At 38.4% G+C, this 18,290-nt stretch overlaps 1 protein-coding gene across 3 annotated transcripts in view; it reads right to left on the bottom strand.

The window, feature by feature from the left end:
* Positions 1 to 3,030: 3,030 nt before the first annotated feature.
* Positions 3,031 to 18,290, bottom strand: part of LOC143218152 (uncharacterized) — a 30,993-nt gene continuing 15,733 nt past the window's right edge. For 2 of the 3 annotated variants that reach the window (XM_076443174.1, XM_076443175.1), the window contains exon 2: positions 11,681 to 17,636. In XM_076443174.1, the coding sequence (XP_076299289.1) occupies positions 16,760 to 17,635 (876 nt within the window). In that variant the 5' untranslated portion in view covers position 17,636 and the 3' untranslated portion in view covers positions 11,681 to 16,759. Of the gene's footprint in view, positions 9,431 to 9,821; positions 9,967 to 10,025; positions 10,219 to 11,680; positions 17,637 to 18,290 lie in introns of those variants that run through there. The other variant, XM_076443176.1, reaches the window with a different exon arrangement.

Genomic DNA, 18,290 nt, shown 5'->3' with positions numbered 1-18,290 from the left:
GAACATGATGTCGCAGGAGGTGGCACTAAATTCAGTAGTACAAGTCAACGATAAGTCAGACGGTCGAAAAATTTCGAAAATCTCGAAAATTGGACTTTGTATTAGGAGAACATGATGTCGCAGGAGGTGGCACTAAATTCAGTAGTACAAGTCAACGATAAGTCAGACGCTCGAAAAATTTCGAAAATCTCGAAAATTGGAATTTGTATTAGGAGAACATGATGTCGCAGGAGGTGGCACTAAATTCAGTAGTACAAGTCAACGATAAGTCAGACGCTCGAAAAATTTTGAAAATCTCGAAAATTGGAATTTGTATTAGGAGAACATGATGTCGCAGGAGGTGGCACTAAATTCAGTAGTACAAGTCAACGATAAGTCAGACGCTCGAAAAATTTCGAAAATCTCGAAAATTGGAATTTGTATTAGGAGAACATGATGTCGCAGGAGGTGGCACTAAATTCAGTAGTACAAGTCAACGATAAGTCAGACGGTCGAAAAATTTCGAAAATCTCGAAAATTGGAATTTGTATTAGGAGAACATGATGTCGCAGGAGGTGGCACTAAATTCAGTAGTACAAGTCAACGATAAGTCAGACGCTCGAAAAATTTCGAAAATCTCGAAAATTGGAATTTGTATTAGGAGAACATGATGTCGCAGGAGGTGGCACTAAATTCAGTAGTACAAGTCAACGATAAGTCAGACGGTCGAAAAATTTCGAAAATCTCGAAAATTGGAATTTGTATTAGGAGAACATGATGTCGCAGGAGGTGGCACTAAATTCAGTAGTACAAGTCAACGATAAGTCAGACGGTCGAAAAATTTCGAAAATCTCGAAAATTGGAATTTGTATTAGGAGAACATGATGTCGCAGGAGGTGGCACTAAATTCAGTAGTACAAGTCAACGATAAGTCAGACGGTCGAAAAATTTCGAAAATCTCGAAAATTGGAATTTGTATTAGGAGAACATGATGTCGCAGGAGGTGGCACTAAATTCAGTAGTACAAGTCAACCATAAGTCAGACGCTCGAAAAATTTCGAAAATCTCGAAAATTGGACTTTGTATTAGGAGAACATGATGTCGCAGGAGGTGGCACTAAATTCAGTAGTACAAGTCAACGATAAGTCAGACACTCGAAAAATTTCGAAAATCTCGAAAATTGGGCTTTGTATTAGGAGAACATGATGTCGCAGGAGGTGGCACTAAATTCAGTAGTACAAGTCAACGATAAGTCAGACGGTCGAAAAATTTCGAAAATCTCGAAAATTGGACTTTGTATTAGGAGAACATGATATCGAAGGAGGTATGCGAAATTCAGTAGTACAAGTCGATGACAAGCCAGACGCTGCAATATTTTGTTTCTCTCAAAGTTTCGCTATTTTTGCAATTCGAAATCAGTACAGTAACTCAATGACAAGTACTTTTTTGCGGAAATCAGTAGTATAACTCTACGACAAGTGGGACGCTCGGGAAAAGTTGGTGGTTCAATAAATATAATACGCAGATATTCTTTTTAATACATAGGCCTTATTTATTCACTGTAAATTCATACATAAAGTGTTTGTATAATGTACATGTACATAACTTATGTATATTACATTCTAAACATTTATAACACGAATGTTGACAAGCTCGGAGACACTCGGCACTCCGTCAGACTTCTAGCGTAATACTGCAGTACAGGGAGGTGCGGACAATTATATTAGATGATCATCAGTTCACTGCTATACTGCTATACCTCGCTACATAGTACCACTTGCCGTGTTTTGTCGTACGGCGACTCACGAATGACGCGTGAGTAGATGATTGAAATTATGAACACGTCAATTCCCGGTACCGCCGATTACTACTCACCAAATTAATATTGGGTAGTAAGTTCAATGTTCGGATATAATTACGATCGTGCTTATGAATTCGCGTTTCGTCCCAGAGGATCCGTCAGTAAGACTAATCTAGCAAACCCTGCCTTATACGCGTACGATCTCGTCTAGTGCGATCCGTTTTTCACTTGCCTTGCCCAATGGAAGAACAAGGGAAGAATCTTTCGAAGTTCGCTCGATAGCGTTAACTGAACTATGTTACTGATTGAGACGTGTCACGGTGCGAGCCTAGAACTCAACTGCGTGAAAATTGAGTCTTCTAGTCTAGTCGCGAGTTCGTAGAGCTCCTCTATGAGGGGGTCTCTCATGAAGATCCTTCTATGTAGCGAGAAGGTGTCGTTGCGAGGACCCTGTTTTGTCGCGGAACTGTAGATTCGCGACTGTTCCGGATCACTGCTCGCCAAGATTAATCTTGGGCAGCTAATTCAATGACAGAATGATCGCAAAAGGTTCGCATGAAAGTGAACTACGTTGAAAGAAGCGTTTCGTCCCGGACCTGCTAGTTGACTCGTCAGTAAGGCTAAATCTAGCAGGTCCTGCCTTATACGCGCGCAGATGATGAAATGATTCGTGTTTGTGATTCGAACGCACGCGAGGGATTTCGACTGATGTGATCCGGTACGCGAGGGATCTTGACCGATGCGATCCCGGTTTGTAGGACAACGAAATACCGTAATGCAAGTTTTACACGTACGATTGACAAGACAACAGCTCTTGCTTGTGATCTTATTGATAAAATCAGTAGAATGTGGATCATTGTGCAAAATGAAAATTGTCTATTGTTCTCGATCTCGTATTCTCTCTGGCACCGACGAGATGTATCTCCGTGATTCGGTGCAGAATGTAACAATTCATGATAATCGATATGGTTCCGTGACGATTTGCCTTTTCACCGACGAGATCACGTCGATGGCCTTCTGTTTCTTACTCCAGCCAGAATACATCCTAGAGGGTGTAAGAAAACACCGAATTATTCAAGTGACACGATCTCCCATAAGGTTGGCAGTCTTCTCGTCGATGTCCATAAAGTGGATTCTGTTTCCTGCTAAAGATGATGCAGGTTCTGTTCCATGCTAAAGAAGATGTAGGTGCTGTTCCAGGCAGTGTCGATTAATATTGGACTAGTTAATAATTCTCTGAATCACACAGGTCGACCTTGATTGAACTTTTATTAATTTTCCTACATTTTCGGCGTCCCTGAAAGAACTCGGAGAGCATGTGTGTATATGATGCGAGTATATATAAAATATAACATACTTTTTAGAAGCTAGCAGATCACATAATCTTACGAGAAATAGAGTTTCTGAACGTTGTGCATGTATGGCCAACACTTGACTCGCTCATTAACACTAATCGTACCAAGTACAAAAGGTGACTGATATACATTATTGTTTTGTTAAAATTACAAGACTAAACTTATTTAGATTTCTCACAATTTTGATAACAATACTAATAAAAATAATAATAAAAATAATCATTACTAATCGAGAAACATCTTTATAATTTCAATAATGGAAAAATGAAAAATATAAAACCGGTCGTGGTACGGTTAGTGTTAAACATATTTGTATCCTTATATTAGTTCTCTAAACAATAAACACCTACTCAAAACAGAAAACACGAAACCGACAAACCCCAAACCGATAAGAGAATAATCATGTTTATTAAAGACGTAGTCACAGTTATGTATAATTAATTACAATGTTAATAGGAAACCGAAGGATATCCAGAAGAATATATTATGAATCGGTAAATTGTCGTGACTCAAGAGACTAAAAAATTAGAAAAGAGACTCGTACAAACGTTTACGCCGTATGAATTCGTTCGCTATACTTTTAAACACATGGTGTCCAAACGCGGGAGTCCCATAGAGTGTCCCATAGAGCCCCGTAGAATCTCGTCGACCTACTTTCAGTGTAAACATTCGACTGAAGGAAAACAGCGTAGCACGAATTCGTCGTCGTAGAAGTGTTTTTAAAAAACTAACGACTATTCTTACATGCTATTAAATGTTCATTTAAACACTCTAGATTCAACAAAAATATTCCAAACAATGTCAAATCATCGTTTCCTCTAATGCTTGTTCGAGAGAAATGAAAGGATCTTTTTTTTTCTTTTTGATTTTTAACGTCCCAAAAAGAAACACTCGATACAAAACAAAATGGAAACAATTCGATCTAAGCGTAGTCGTATAGAAATCTTCAAGGTACACAACAGTCCAGTTTGTAAAACAGTTCGGCGCAGTAACAGTAATTAGCTCAACAAGCATTAGACAGTGAAAATAGTAAAAAGTTTCCGAGACCCTTATAGAAAAATCGCATTGTAAATTCTTTTGTTATTTATACAGTGGAAGGTCAGGCTTCTTATTCAAGTATAATGACTTATACCCTAAATGTATTGTATATATATTATAGATACTTTACGCTTGATCGAACAGAAATTTCGGTGCTTTTGTGGCTGTTGGACCAACAATGGCGGCCATTGGACATTTGAACTCCGTTATTACTTTGATCTGTAATTAGAATGTACTCGATATTATTATATTTGTTTAATATTTTTCCCTGGTGTAATTACAATTTTGTTAGGGGATGGTAGCTCGCATTGTTGCGCCTTACAGCCATAAATGTTAGAGTTGCAGTTATGCTATATTCGATTTTCTATTCTATTAAATTAAATTAAATTATGTAATATTATGTTATGTTATACCCCGTAATATATATTATATTGTGTTTTATATCATATTACACTGCGTCAAATATTTCTGCGCTTGGCGAGCGAGGACAAACTGTTTATTTTATTGTTAGTAAAATACCTTATAACTTTTCATATACATGTAGGTGTAACAGTTTATAATAATTTTAAGTGGACCCCAACGGTAGTCGAACATACGTGCCTATGCCCCAAGATCACTATTTTATTTCACTATACCCACGAAAATAAAAACAGAAATTAAATTATCAAAACATTCCAATTATGTGTGTTTGAAAGATAAATATACCTTTTTGCGAAATTTGTTAATTAACAATAAATAAATAAACGCTTGGACATAAATTTCTTGAAGTTTTACTTTACCGCGAATCTTTCAAATATTTATTTTCTTTTTCTAATGAGAAAAATTTTTAATACTCTTAGAAGAACCTATATACATTTATCCTCGGTTTCAAATATTGATTTCTTTTTGTAGCAAATCAGTTGTAATATCCTGGGGACACAGGCATAGAAGAATTTGTTTAACCGTTTAAGTATAAATATTACATAATTATAAATAGATAATTTAAATATTTGTTACCCGAAAGATACATCTAGATCGCGTTTTACATTGCTTCGTAAAATCTGTTTTGGAAACACGCTAGCTACGATCTCGATTCGAAAATTTCTCTCAAAAAAATAACATCGAAATTGGGTGCTCGTGCTGTGTGACACTTATCGTTACAAGTAGTAAATATTTTATCAGCGACATTTCTCAATTCTCCTGCGACTTCTCTCCCCTTGTTTATTTTTAGTCCTTTTTCTCTCGAGACGAATGCCATTTTTTATTTAGACAGTGAAAACAAGCGATTGGAAATGTAATACTTATCTACTGATTGGCAAATGATGCTACGTGGACACAACATTAATACGAACCAACGAAATACAAAATATTTAAACGTACAAATAATATTTTCAATTTTGTGTACTTAATTCTGCTCAATAGAGTTTCTTTGTTCGAAATATTTCTGAGACTTTTTATCTTCAAATATAGAATAAATAAAACCTGAATTATTTAAACTAAATTGACAGGTCTTTGTAAACATTTTTTTTTTGAAGTTGGAAGTATTTTTCTAATAATATTTGTGATCAGAATTCTTAAACTGAATAAATGAATCATCTGTCTCCATTTGAGTACTGTAAGGCATGCTAAAAAAGATTAAAGATTAATGACGTTTACTTTGATGTATCTGCAATAGTTAAATAAATAATCTGATGTTCACGTAGCATTCTTTACTGATTTTGGACTATAATAATAATCGAAGGGGTTACAAGGATTTTCCTTTTAGGGCTCTACGCATAGAGGTATCACTTTTAACGAAATTTGTTTAACAGTAGAATGATTAATTACATAAGGCTCTGAAGATCGAGTTCAGGGAAGAAATGAAATATTCCTTATATATCACATATCTACATTTGTATAGTAAAGATTTTAAATCATGATCGAACTGTTTATGTATGCGTCTAATTGGTCGAGACAGAAATTCAACAACGTTTTCGTATTTTTATATATAGATATATGTATAATAATATTCATATATAATGTATAATATAATAATATAATCATATACACACATACGTGTATTAGAATTATATTATTATGATTATACACATAAAATGATATATGTAATTATAATAATTATATTGTTATTATTATATATATACATTGATATATTATATATAATAATATGTTAATAATTACATATATAATATATAATAATATATCTATATACGAATAGAGGGAAGGAGAGTTCATAATACACGGATCACAAATATTAAATATACAGGCTGATTTCGATCTCGTACAAAGTATGGCAGAGGCTGGTCCATCATACCAAAATGAATTTATACAAACACATACGTAATATCATCTTTTTAAAATTATAGCTTATTTTGCATTCCAACAATCTTTCGACGGAATTGTACATATTGTTTCACCGTTTTCAATCGTGCTGTTTGTGCCATACAAATGTTGTATTACGAGCAACTTCTTCTAAAGATATGTAAGGAAATATAACAAAACAAAATAAGCTGTAACTCGAAAAGATCATATTCATATTTATATGAATTTGTCGTTTTATTTTATCATACTAAATCAGCCTCTTCCATATTTCTCACTTATTCTGAAACAGCCTGTATCGATATACAAATTCAAGGAATAGTGCACTAGGTGCAGTGGTAAAAATGTTTTTTCTTCCACGTACCATTTTATCAAATAATCACAATACGTTCTAATAGGCCTATTAGACACATAATTGGTCGAAACAGGAAATACTCGTCGACCTGAAAGTTTGGGTACACTTATCTACGCTGCCCCTAATTTATCTATTCCCTAAAATACAAATGAACGAATTCAAATTAATTAGACTTTATATAATTACGCCATCTTGCAATTATCTTCGGAACTAACCTGTTCGACCCTCCGTTGGTAAAACTGTTACTCTGTCGGTAACATTGTCTAACACACTTTGGACGTTTCTCCGTTATACGTGCAATGGCGCTATTCTCAAATTTTACGAAACAAATGATTCTTACCGCAATTTGCATTGGTTCTTACGGCAAAAGCGGCACGAATCATCTGTTGTTTATTTAACACTAACCGTACCGAGCACAAAATGCGACTGTTATACATTGTTTTATAATCTTGCAATTTTTATAACAACAAGTGCTGAAGAAATTGATGTAATAATTTCTAATGGAATTATCCTTGCAGTTTCAATAATTATAAAGTAAAAAATGTAACACCGGCCATTTGACCGGTCGTGGTACGGTTAGTGTTAAACATTAAATTTCCTTCATTAGACTATTATTTATCACAAATTCTTTTTACAATTTCATTCCCCCCCCCCCCCCCCCGCTTCAAACGCTATGTAAAACATTTATATATACTTTCAGTTTGAAAGACATGTGTTTTCATCGAGAAGAAAAAATGATTTTCAACCATGAATTATTATGCACCACGTGCTGTAATAAATTTCTGCGAGATTAATTAACGATCTCCGTCGATTAATACGTGTACCCAAACTTTCCAACTACAGTGCACAATTTATTGCGAAACTTTGTCATTAATCTCATCATCAATCATCGCGAAAGAATGACGAACGGTCAAATGAATCTGGACAAGAAGCAGCCAGCTTATTTACAAGCAAAATACATACACACACATACGTATACATACATACGTATATGTACATACATGCATGTATGTATACGTATATGTAAATAGATATACATATGTGTAAATGAAATCTGTCGTTCGTAGAAGACGTTAATACTTGTACCTTTCAACCATGTTAAAAAATCATCGAAAAACAAACACAGTACTTTGATTCAAGGCCCTTGCAATCATCAAGAGCTTATCGCATAATAAATTTTCTATCAAAGTTCCTTCGATACTTCTCGAAATTATCCCATAGTAGAAAAACAATTACTAACTATATGGAGAAAGTGCTGCATAGTATTTGTATCTTTCATGGACATTTTGCAAGTCGCCTTTTTGATTATTTCGAAATGTTTTGATTACTGAAAAATCACCTGAAACGACAAACAATCATTTTTGTTCAATCACTTAGGCTAATTGGCGTGAAACAGAAACTTTTGAAAAACTTGCAAAACGTCTATGATCGTTTATTTTAGATTTATCGACGCTAGGCCATTTGTTTAATCTTCTAACAATTTAATATTTTATCGTACTCTATAGTTTTAGAAGACTACTAGGTATAGAATAATAAATCATGCTTTTAAAAAATCATTCGAATCTCGCTTAAGAATCCAAAATTTCCGGTGACCTATCGGCGCGGCGGGTCACAAACACGCTCGTAGAAATGAATGCAAATTTTGTATATCTTTTTTTCTGACGCGACGTCAAGCTATCGCGTGATACCTTAGAATTTGTTTAATATTATATTATGGAGATTTTTTGTTGTTTTTCTTACTGTAAAGTGGTATCGAAGACAGACAAGATAGAAAAGTGCACTTTCCTCAGCGCCGACTGGCTGAGTACACGTTGACAACACGCATTGTATATGTATGAATATACCGGGTGTTTCTGTTGTACAGGATCGTCTAAATATCTGCTTTATTTGTCGTTAAATGAAAAAACTACTAATTTCGAGACAACACAAAGTTACAACTTGTATCAAACGATAAATAGAATGATAGAAAGATATTTTTGTCAAGCTCGGTCTTTAATGAGATTTCAAGATCATCGGTATTTTTTCAAACGATTTTTTCAAACAGATATTTAGTTGATCCCGTCCAGCTGAAACGTCCTGTATATTATATAGAAAGTTACAAACGATAAAAGAATCGGGTATAATGTACACGTACAGACTATTACAGGAGACTAGACAGTCCCCATTGGTTTAGCTCGTTCCTGCACCCCTAATCATTGTATCTACTTCGTGATCTAACTTGGTCTGAAACGACACGAAGTTCCTCTCTGACCTCGAATGTACTTTCGCCGCTGACTGACAGTATATTCATTGAAATCGCCAGCGATTAATTGGCCGGCTCTGTGCCGCGGCCTGTACTGTACATCGGTCATTAGGCTTCGTCGGAATGCGAGCCATGGGAGCTGCGTTTCTTCTTGTAGTTGGTGGGATGATGATGGTGGTGAGGATGGTGGTGCATGAGAGCATCGGTCTCGGGCTGATTCGGGTGGCCCACTAACAGGTCCAGCGTGCCCCTTGGAAGGCTAGGTGGCTCGTTTGCAGGAGGCGCAAATGATGTTGCTACCGGCGACTCCGACGGTAATGGCACACAATGCAGGAAGTAGCATCTTATGGTTGCTAGGATGATACCTGTAAAATCATTCGAGGAGATTAGATTAACGCTGCTATAATGTTATAAACAATATCGTTCTACTCATTTAAGAATCATCTCCGCAGCTTTTATTGTTGAGTAACGCAAAATTCTCCCAGTTGAACAACATTCGATTTGCTTGTCCAAGGAATGTTTAAATCAATTTCAAACGAGTATAAATGTTCACAAAATTATAAAATATATATAACCGTACTCGGGACACTGTACAGAATCGTTTCCGGTAAGAATTATACCCCGTAATATTTTTATCCTTTTCAAAGTTGAAAATCCGATGTTTCTTCTCCAGAAATATTTTAATTAAATTTAAATTAGGTAGTGTACAGCGATTTGTAGATGTATATAACGTTGCTTTTTCGATGGAATCCTTACCACAGAAGAGAAGGAGTGTACCCCCGATAAGCAGGGCGAGTCTATGGTCGGTGGTCGTTGCACCCGGGACGAGTTGGACTAGACCAACGACGAGGACCACTGCGCCCAGCAACAGGCACACCACCACTAAGTGCAGTCCTGATATCTGCGAACAATGTTTACTTCCCTGCAATCATATTCTATATCGAAATCATCGACTTTTACCTTTCCGCAAAGATACAGCTCGGGCAAGGGGTCCAGATGGCTATTGTGTCCATGGGGGCTGGGGGTTGGGGGTGAACCCTGAGGCGGTGGCATCCATTGAGCCCCTAAGTACAGCTGACTGGGACGTTTTAGTCTTTTTTCTTGCCGTTTCCGTTCGTGGCGTACTGCCACTGCTGGCATAGCGCCAATCATCCTGGGAAAGATGTTCAAACAGTTATAGCAATACAAAAAGCGATCAAAAAAATCCCATAAGAACCATCCCCATAAATTTTATCCTCGAACCGAAAAAAAACCTACCGAAGTCAAAAACGTAATAATTCCTCAGAAATTGAATATCACTGAAGTTAAAACCGACAGAACGGCTTTTAAAATGGTATTCGACGCATCAAATTTCTATAAAAATTCACTATTGATCGATGGAATATTGATATGTTGTTAATGATATTTTTCGTTCTATATGAAAGAAATTGAAATAGCAATTTGGAGAACCTTTTAAATCGTATATTTCGAGTTTTCGACGTTGGTAACTTAATGGTATCGATTTATTGTGATAGATTTTAGGTCAGAGAACATTTTGTATTTCCGAAAGGTTCGTTTACCATTACGCAATCGTCGCAGCAATTTCATCGAGTTCATAAACCGGGAGACGGTATGAACTTTGGTGACCCCAGGTGACCTCGCCGGTCGATACGTCACTACATCCACCCTCTGCACCCGGCGAGCTCACCGGGATGCTCGAATGCACCGGAGTTCCATGCATTTCCACTGCTTTTGCTTCTTTCTGCTACCCGTATACTGTTTTAATGCATATGACCCCCATTAGCCGAACATCCCTTTACTCAAAGCTCGATAAAAAAGCGAAACAAAATCGTACGACAATTTCTCTGTACTCGTTACAAAGAAGACGCTTTGATCGTTAAATCCACGGTGGTTCAAGTCACCGGAAAAAATTTTCCAGGCTCCGCGAACAATGTATGAACTTGTCAAAGGAAATGTTCGCACACTTTCCATTCGGAGTTTAATAGAATTGTAAGAGAATTTTCGAGGAGCAGACGTCAATGTTTAAATCCATGGTGGTTTGTGTCGTTGAACAAACTTTTATAAGGTAAAATCTAACATTTTCGCCGAACGGAATTATCGTCGCTTTTCCGTTTGGTTTATGCAGTAAAAATATTTTTAAAAAATAACAGAGATAGAAAGCGGATCTTTTGTACTTTAGAATGAGCCTAGGCACGTTACTCTCGAGTCCTTTCGCACGAAGTTACAGGGGGTTGAATATTGCCTGAATCTGCCAGCCAAGATACAGCGATTGGTCGATCATTATTTTAATTGATCATTAATTAACAGATATAAAAAAGTGAGTGTAGCCCGTAGCATTCTCGGCCGAGTCCACATCGCGCATGGGCCTAAAGTCCACTCGGAAGGATCGATTTTACGAGCAGACTTGCACCGGAGGAAGCGAGTGCTCGTGCGCGCCGAAGGAAGATATCGAAACAGACTCTGATCTTCGTGAATTTTTTTCGCATGCAAACTGTGCAGACACGAACATGCGGTATTTTTTATAAAATCCATCAAACCTTGAGCTAACGTAAAAATATTATTCGGATTGAAATAATCTCGTGACGATGGCTGAGGAAAATGAAGGACACAAACGATGACATGGTAGAACAGTCGGTGTCACGATTTATTAAAGTTCGTTCGTAAAATCAAGGGAAACATCTGTGAAACGTGTGTCGAGATTGTCTGTAACGCAGTGTTCGGGGCAATATAGGAAACCAAGTCGCATAGACTGGAGCGTTTCATAAAGATTTATTCTCGAAAAAGTCGTGCACTCAGGTGTATATAAGTGGTACAATAGAGAAACGGCATAAGAAAGCTTAATAACGTCCTATTCATAGTAGTTGCGTTAATTATCGGTAAAAGTATTGCGGTAGTACAATGCGAGAGCTATAATTGTAACAATGATAAAGATCGTCGCTGCTCACTTAAACACCCCCGCTCCGCCCCTTACCAGCTATGCTTACGTCCTAGAACTTGTACGTACAGATAAGATTACGCGTTAGATTACTTATTTAGAGGATTTGGCTCGTCCAACATCTTTTCCTGGATCCACGCCTCTCGATTTTGCGAAAGAAGCGAACGCTCGGAACTTCTCCCTGTCCTGCGTCGTTTAAAAAATTCATTTCATCGGACGAGGACACGAATATTTCCGTTTCTCCCTACCCGTGGACCCAAGAAATAGAAATTTGGGTACAGGAATCGCAGGAAAAGACCTATTGTGCGCGTTGTATCAACGTTCATCGCGATTTGGAATGTCTTTTTATACCGCAAACTAATGCTTCGATAAATAAAACTACGATAATAAAATATCGAAAAAGGTTCTAGTGATCTTCAAAGCTTTACTGCGTGACATACTAAGTATAAACGATTGTACCACTTATGTCAAAATATTTCTGTACCCGGAAACTCAATGTACGATGGACTCCAGCGATTTTAACAGCCTCGTTCACGAGTAAATACAGATATTATATGTATGTACACGTTAAAACAAACAAATTGTTCGATTATCGACGATCCACTTCCGACGCGCGTCACGCGAAAACGATAACGTATTCGGGGACGAAAAAAAAATACAGAATTGTAGCCCAATGTACGAGTAACAATCCTGTAAAGTTTCGTCTCGATAACTCTTATGGTTCTCCCGGAAAAAATTCGCGAATATCTCCCGGCCGCCCCTAGTGAGACTACATGCGGCGCGGTCGGCGGGTTGTCATACTTCGGGGATATTTTCGAGAGCGTTTCTTAGCAATTAGACACAGCTATCAACATAGTGTCATTCTTGACTATAGTCTTGTTTTCAAGTGTAGAATCGATCCAGAGATCGTCCGTAATCGAATAATTTGTAAATATTTTCAACAGCATATCTTTTATCGTGCATTACAAATCTTTTTGCAATAGAAAGGTAACACAACCAACGCAATTAGGGCAAGTCCACCAGCAGGTAGTTCAATTATACCGGTGTGGAATCAATAGTTGAATAGAATTTGCAAGTTTCAGCCTTTCAGTTTCGAAGGAATGGAAGAATTAAAATTAATCGATCGCTTAGACGACACGCGCGCGCTTAAATATTAATTAACCAACTAATATAGATGGATGTACGATATATACGATCTGTAAATATTCTGTTCCCCGAATTAGTGTACGTAAACGTTGGATTAGCACCTGTTCGATCTACTCTCGTTCACACTCTTCCTCGATATAATTCAACGTCGTAAACTTAAAATTAGGAAGGTAAAGAATATTAACAATTTCTTTTTCCACGCAGACCGATAAATATTATCGATTCAATTCCTGATAAGGGAAAAGATTCAGCTGACTAATCGAAAACCGGTGTGTCCCTTCAATACCGAAAAGCTACGGATACGAAACGCATAGTAAAAGGCACTTTCACTCAACATTCAATCGAACCGAATCGTCGTTCACTTTCCGTTTTGTTTTTTGTTCGCCAAAAATGGTTCGTGGCGAAGATATATACTTTCTGTCCACCGTTAGTAGCGTACAGAACGTTGTTTAATGCGCAGAGTGCAAAAAGTTAGTACACTGTCTCTCCCTCTCTCTCTCTCTCACTCTCACCCAATCTTTAATTATCTCACTCTCTCTCTCTCTCTCTCTCATTCTCTCTATCTCTATCTCTCCCTCGCTGTCATTCGATCTCTCTGTTTCACTAATTAATGTGCACCAATTTAAAAAAGGTAGAGATGTATAATAATATATATGTACAGAGTAAGATTCTTCGAAAGAACATTATTCATTTCTCGGTATGAGTTTAATTAATTTTTCATTGGATCACAGAATGGTAGCGCCCGAGCGTGGCAATTTTTTTTATTGAAGATCTTCGAAAACGACCGATAAAACGATGGTAAAGCATAGCGTTCGGTTCCACGGTGTTTGATCGAGTTGTTTCCGAAAATCCTGCCGTCTAAAGCTAGCATATGTATCGAATACCCAAGACATTATAAAATGGAATATAGAATATTAAAATTACAAGCTATATCTTAACAGTACTGTTTTTTATCAGTCACTGGACACCGTGTGTTCCCAACAACTGACCTTGAAACACCGAACGGATCGAAGCTGTCCCCCCCTCCCCCCGTCTATCCGTCTGAAACGCAATGGAATCGAGAACCGTTGAACAGGTAATTAGCTCTGAAGCTAACGAACTTATCTTTAACGAGGAAAACTATGATTGAACGTGATTGTCCACTGAAGGTTGCTCTCTAAACTGATAGTAATCAGTTCAATGTCTCAAACTAGCACAAAACTGCATTCGTTAATTTGGTGGATGCAAAATTCCATGTTGTCACACTTCAGTTTTTACGGTTAAATTATTCGATGTAACTCCTACTGTTGATTCGATCCAAAAATTCAGCAAGTCGATGTAACTACTTAACTGACAAGAGACTGAATTGAATAACTGACGATCGTGTTCTTGGATACTCGTTCAATAGAATTCCGAGCATCTGACTACTCACTCATTTGAATACCCAATTGAAAATTAAGTACTCGCACAATTCACTACTCGATTGGCAATTAAGTACTCACTTAATTCGATATTGAATACCCACTTTAGTGAAAATGATCGATAATTGAAAGTTGAGTAGCCATTGAACTAAGATCCAAATATTCTTTAAATCCACAATCTCGAATCTGGATACTCGAGTACTCACAGTTAAGTTCAAGTACTCGAGTACTCGAATTCAAGTTTATACTCGAAGTACTTCGATGCAGTTATATTCGGCACTCGCTCGCCTTTGATCTGTGATATAGAACACTTAAATACTCTTAAATTCAAGTTCACATGCAGGATGAGCACTCTGAGTACGCAGATACCCAACAGTAAGAGATCAAATTAATTGTCCTACGCAAGTGATTGAACGAGATACACCATCCGGTAAAAAACAACCCAAAATTCGAGTTTTACCTGTTTGGCAAAGTGCATTCGAATGCATTTCAGGTCCGGACCACTATTACACAGTTCACACAAAAAAAAACGTCCGCCATATTCGTCCCTTTAATCTTGTTTATATAATGTACAAATATGCAGCGTTCTTAATCGGTAGAAAAACTCTGTAATTACTTTGTAGAATGTACAATTATCTAAAAGAATATGCAGAGAAGTCTACGAGAAGCGAGCTGCACTAAAAGTGATCTCAAAACGAAAACTGTTGAAGTAAATTAAAAAATGGACGACCCCTAGTGCGATGATCACTATTATATACAAATGCATATATCTATAATACTGTACATTTGTTATTAGTCCACGAAGCTTTTGTATTTTTCGATTGTTATATAATATACAAATGAAATCATAACGTTTCTATATTGGGTATAAATACATTCGAATTATCCATAGTGCGTTTCAAACAGGTGGACGATTTTCGCAGTGTGAACTTTTCCAAAATTCGTCTTCAGGTGCAATGACTAATATCAGACCACTAATATCGGGACCACTTTCCTTACTAATTATTGAATAATCCACGGATTATATTTCGTTTGGACACACGATACTGGCTTCCGATAAATACTAAGTGCGATGAGTATGTTAGCGTTGTGAACTCTCACCCTCTCCCTCTCATCTCGCTTCCTAGTGTTTTCTGAATCTTAATCGAACATTCTCGGATGGTTAATCAGTGAATTAATTAATGATATCTCGGGAAACGCCAGCCCACAACCCTCCTCACCTTCGGTTCCTGTTAAAATCCTTCTTTTCGGATTAATTAAATCTTGGTCCTTGAGCGTATATTTCTTAAGTAAATCATTCCTAATTAACCTCCCGATGAAACTCCTACCGGCATTCCCTTCTCTGAAACCTCGAGCACCTATTTACCTATGGTTATTCTCTCAGGTCAGAGTTTCCCCTAGCAAAAAACACCACTCTATGAAAGCTTCAATGGACGAAAAGTGTAACCGATAGGATATCTCCCCTTTCTTCCGAACCTGTTTTCCCTTAGTTCCCATCATCAAGCAACGAGCAGATTCGAAGCAAAGTATTTTTTTTTTTTCGTTGAAGCAACAGTGAGAGCCAGTCGGCATCTACAGGGCTCTGGTTTACCCACAAACAGTATTTCCACCTTGCTTCGCACAGCTTTTACGTTTTAATATACTTGTATATACCGAGAAAGAAGACTCTCTGACCCTTTAACGAGACGAACGGGCGCATATCAAAAGACTGTATGTGTATCGTTGCGTTATTTCAGCAGTGAACGCCGAAGAAAGCCGCTATACGTAAACGACTTCTTCTTGGACACATCGTTTAGACGATTTTATCAACAGTACAGAAAGATGACGGGTCATAGTAACTTTCCGGGGACGTAGACAAGACCCCGACCTTGTTCATCGACAGAGCGCGAGGGGAAGTCCCATTTTAGGGTATACTGCGACAGTATGTAACACGCTGGCTACCGTGCAACTCAAATACGAGCCCACTGAACTGTAAATTGTTCGACGGAGTCAACTTTCTATTGTTATGTTGTCTAATCTTTGTTTATATGTTGGAAGCCAACGTGTTAGAAGATCCTCAGCGATAGTGTAGATCATCATCTCTAAGAATTCTGCAAGCAAATTCCCGTCCCGTTTTTTTCTTCGGTAATGATCCAGATCTCACCTAGACCACAAGAAGGTAGTGTGAAAAAGTCGAAAAGCACGGTTCCACGATTCAGAATTACAAAAGTAGCCTAGATCCTGGAAACGTATAGGGGCTGACGGATCTGCTGTGGATTTCCATTCTGCTTGGAGTAGCGAGGATTCTGCAGCAGTTCTCTTGTCTCGCTGGGAGAACCTGGGCTGAGACTGTTAGTAGTAGAGGTTTCCACACGATCGCTGATGATCTCTTCCTCTGTGATCTGTTCGAGATAGAGAGCGGCGTTCGATTGGATGTTCTGGTGATCCCCGTTCACTATGGGAGGCGGTGAGTAAGCTGGCGGAGGACTTCTCGGTGGAGATGCGGAGTCCTTTTCGTTCTCAGTTTCTATGGTCGCGGCGGAGGCCATCTGCTGCATCTGTCTGGCCCTCTTATCGCTTCTGGTAGTCAGTCCTCCGGTCTCCGCGTCTCTCTCGAGCCTGTGACCTGACTTGGTCCTGGTCAGCTGACGTTGAACATACTCCACCAACTCATTCTCTTCTTTCCTAGCGATCACACGGTTCAGAATGATCAGGAATATGCCGACGAACACCGCGAACAGCCCAATGGCTACCATCTCGTTCCACCAGCCTTTGGTATACTTCGCTCCCCACTGTGTCATGTCTCCGGGCAGCGTTCCGCTCATTAGAAAGAAGGCTCCCAGCACTAGGAACACCACCCCGATGTGCAGCATCCCAATCGACGTGACCACCTTCGTGTCCAGCATCCCCTGGCCAGCTGCATGACTAGAGTGGCCTGATTTATGGTGTCTCGAGTGATGGTCCAGGGAACCGGTAGACGCTCTGGGTGATGTCAACCCACTGTCACCTGATTGCGCACTATAACGACGTTCACGGGCACGACGCTGCTCGTCCCGGCGCTTTCTCTGACGCTTGATGGCCAGCGCAGAGTGCAATCCAACCGCGTGCATCCTGCAACACCGGAAAGACAACCCTTGCTCAGTGAATCATCGTCTACTACTGTCTACGAGCACTACTGACTCTTCCCGATAAGTCTTTTCCACGATTCTTTAACACTAGAACTACCGGATGGATCAAATTACTTTAGATTTCTCGTTTTGCAATCGTAAAAGTATTCGTCTATTCGTATACAGTCAATTGATGTCTCTATGAATGCAGTTTCGCACTAATAAACATACAAGTTACTTCGACCGATTGGTGCTTCTAGTGTTAACGAACAATACCCAGCTGATTGAGCAATGTTTAACAGCTGGTTTGGCAGAGTTCTAATGAGATTGGTCTACATGCATCAGGCTAGTACGATTCTCTCCGAGTGAATCTACTGGCAAAGCGAACTAGTCCGATAGATTTTCATTAGAGTTCAATAATGCTCGTGTCTCCGTCGAGGTATGTTTTTTTCTTTTCCCTTTCTCTCTGTCTCGCTCTCTCTCTCTCTCTCTATCTCTCTCTCTCTCTTTCTCTCTCTTTCTCTCTCTCTCTACCTCGAAAATTGATTCGAGAACATTGGAATTCTAAAAGCTGTACAAGGTTCGCCGACAGGGTTCACAGGATGCACTGCGATAGAATCACGCGTTAATTGGCTACACACTAATGGATTACCAACGA

This window comes from Lasioglossum baleicum, chromosome 18 (genome assembly GCF_051020765.1).
Source record: "Lasioglossum baleicum chromosome 18, iyLasBale1, whole genome shotgun sequence".
Classification (NCBI taxonomy): Eukaryota; Metazoa; Arthropoda; class Insecta; order Hymenoptera; family Halictidae; genus Lasioglossum; species Lasioglossum baleicum.
Note: the sequence above shows the minus strand (reverse complement) of the source record. Positions and strands in the feature narration are given on the sequence as shown.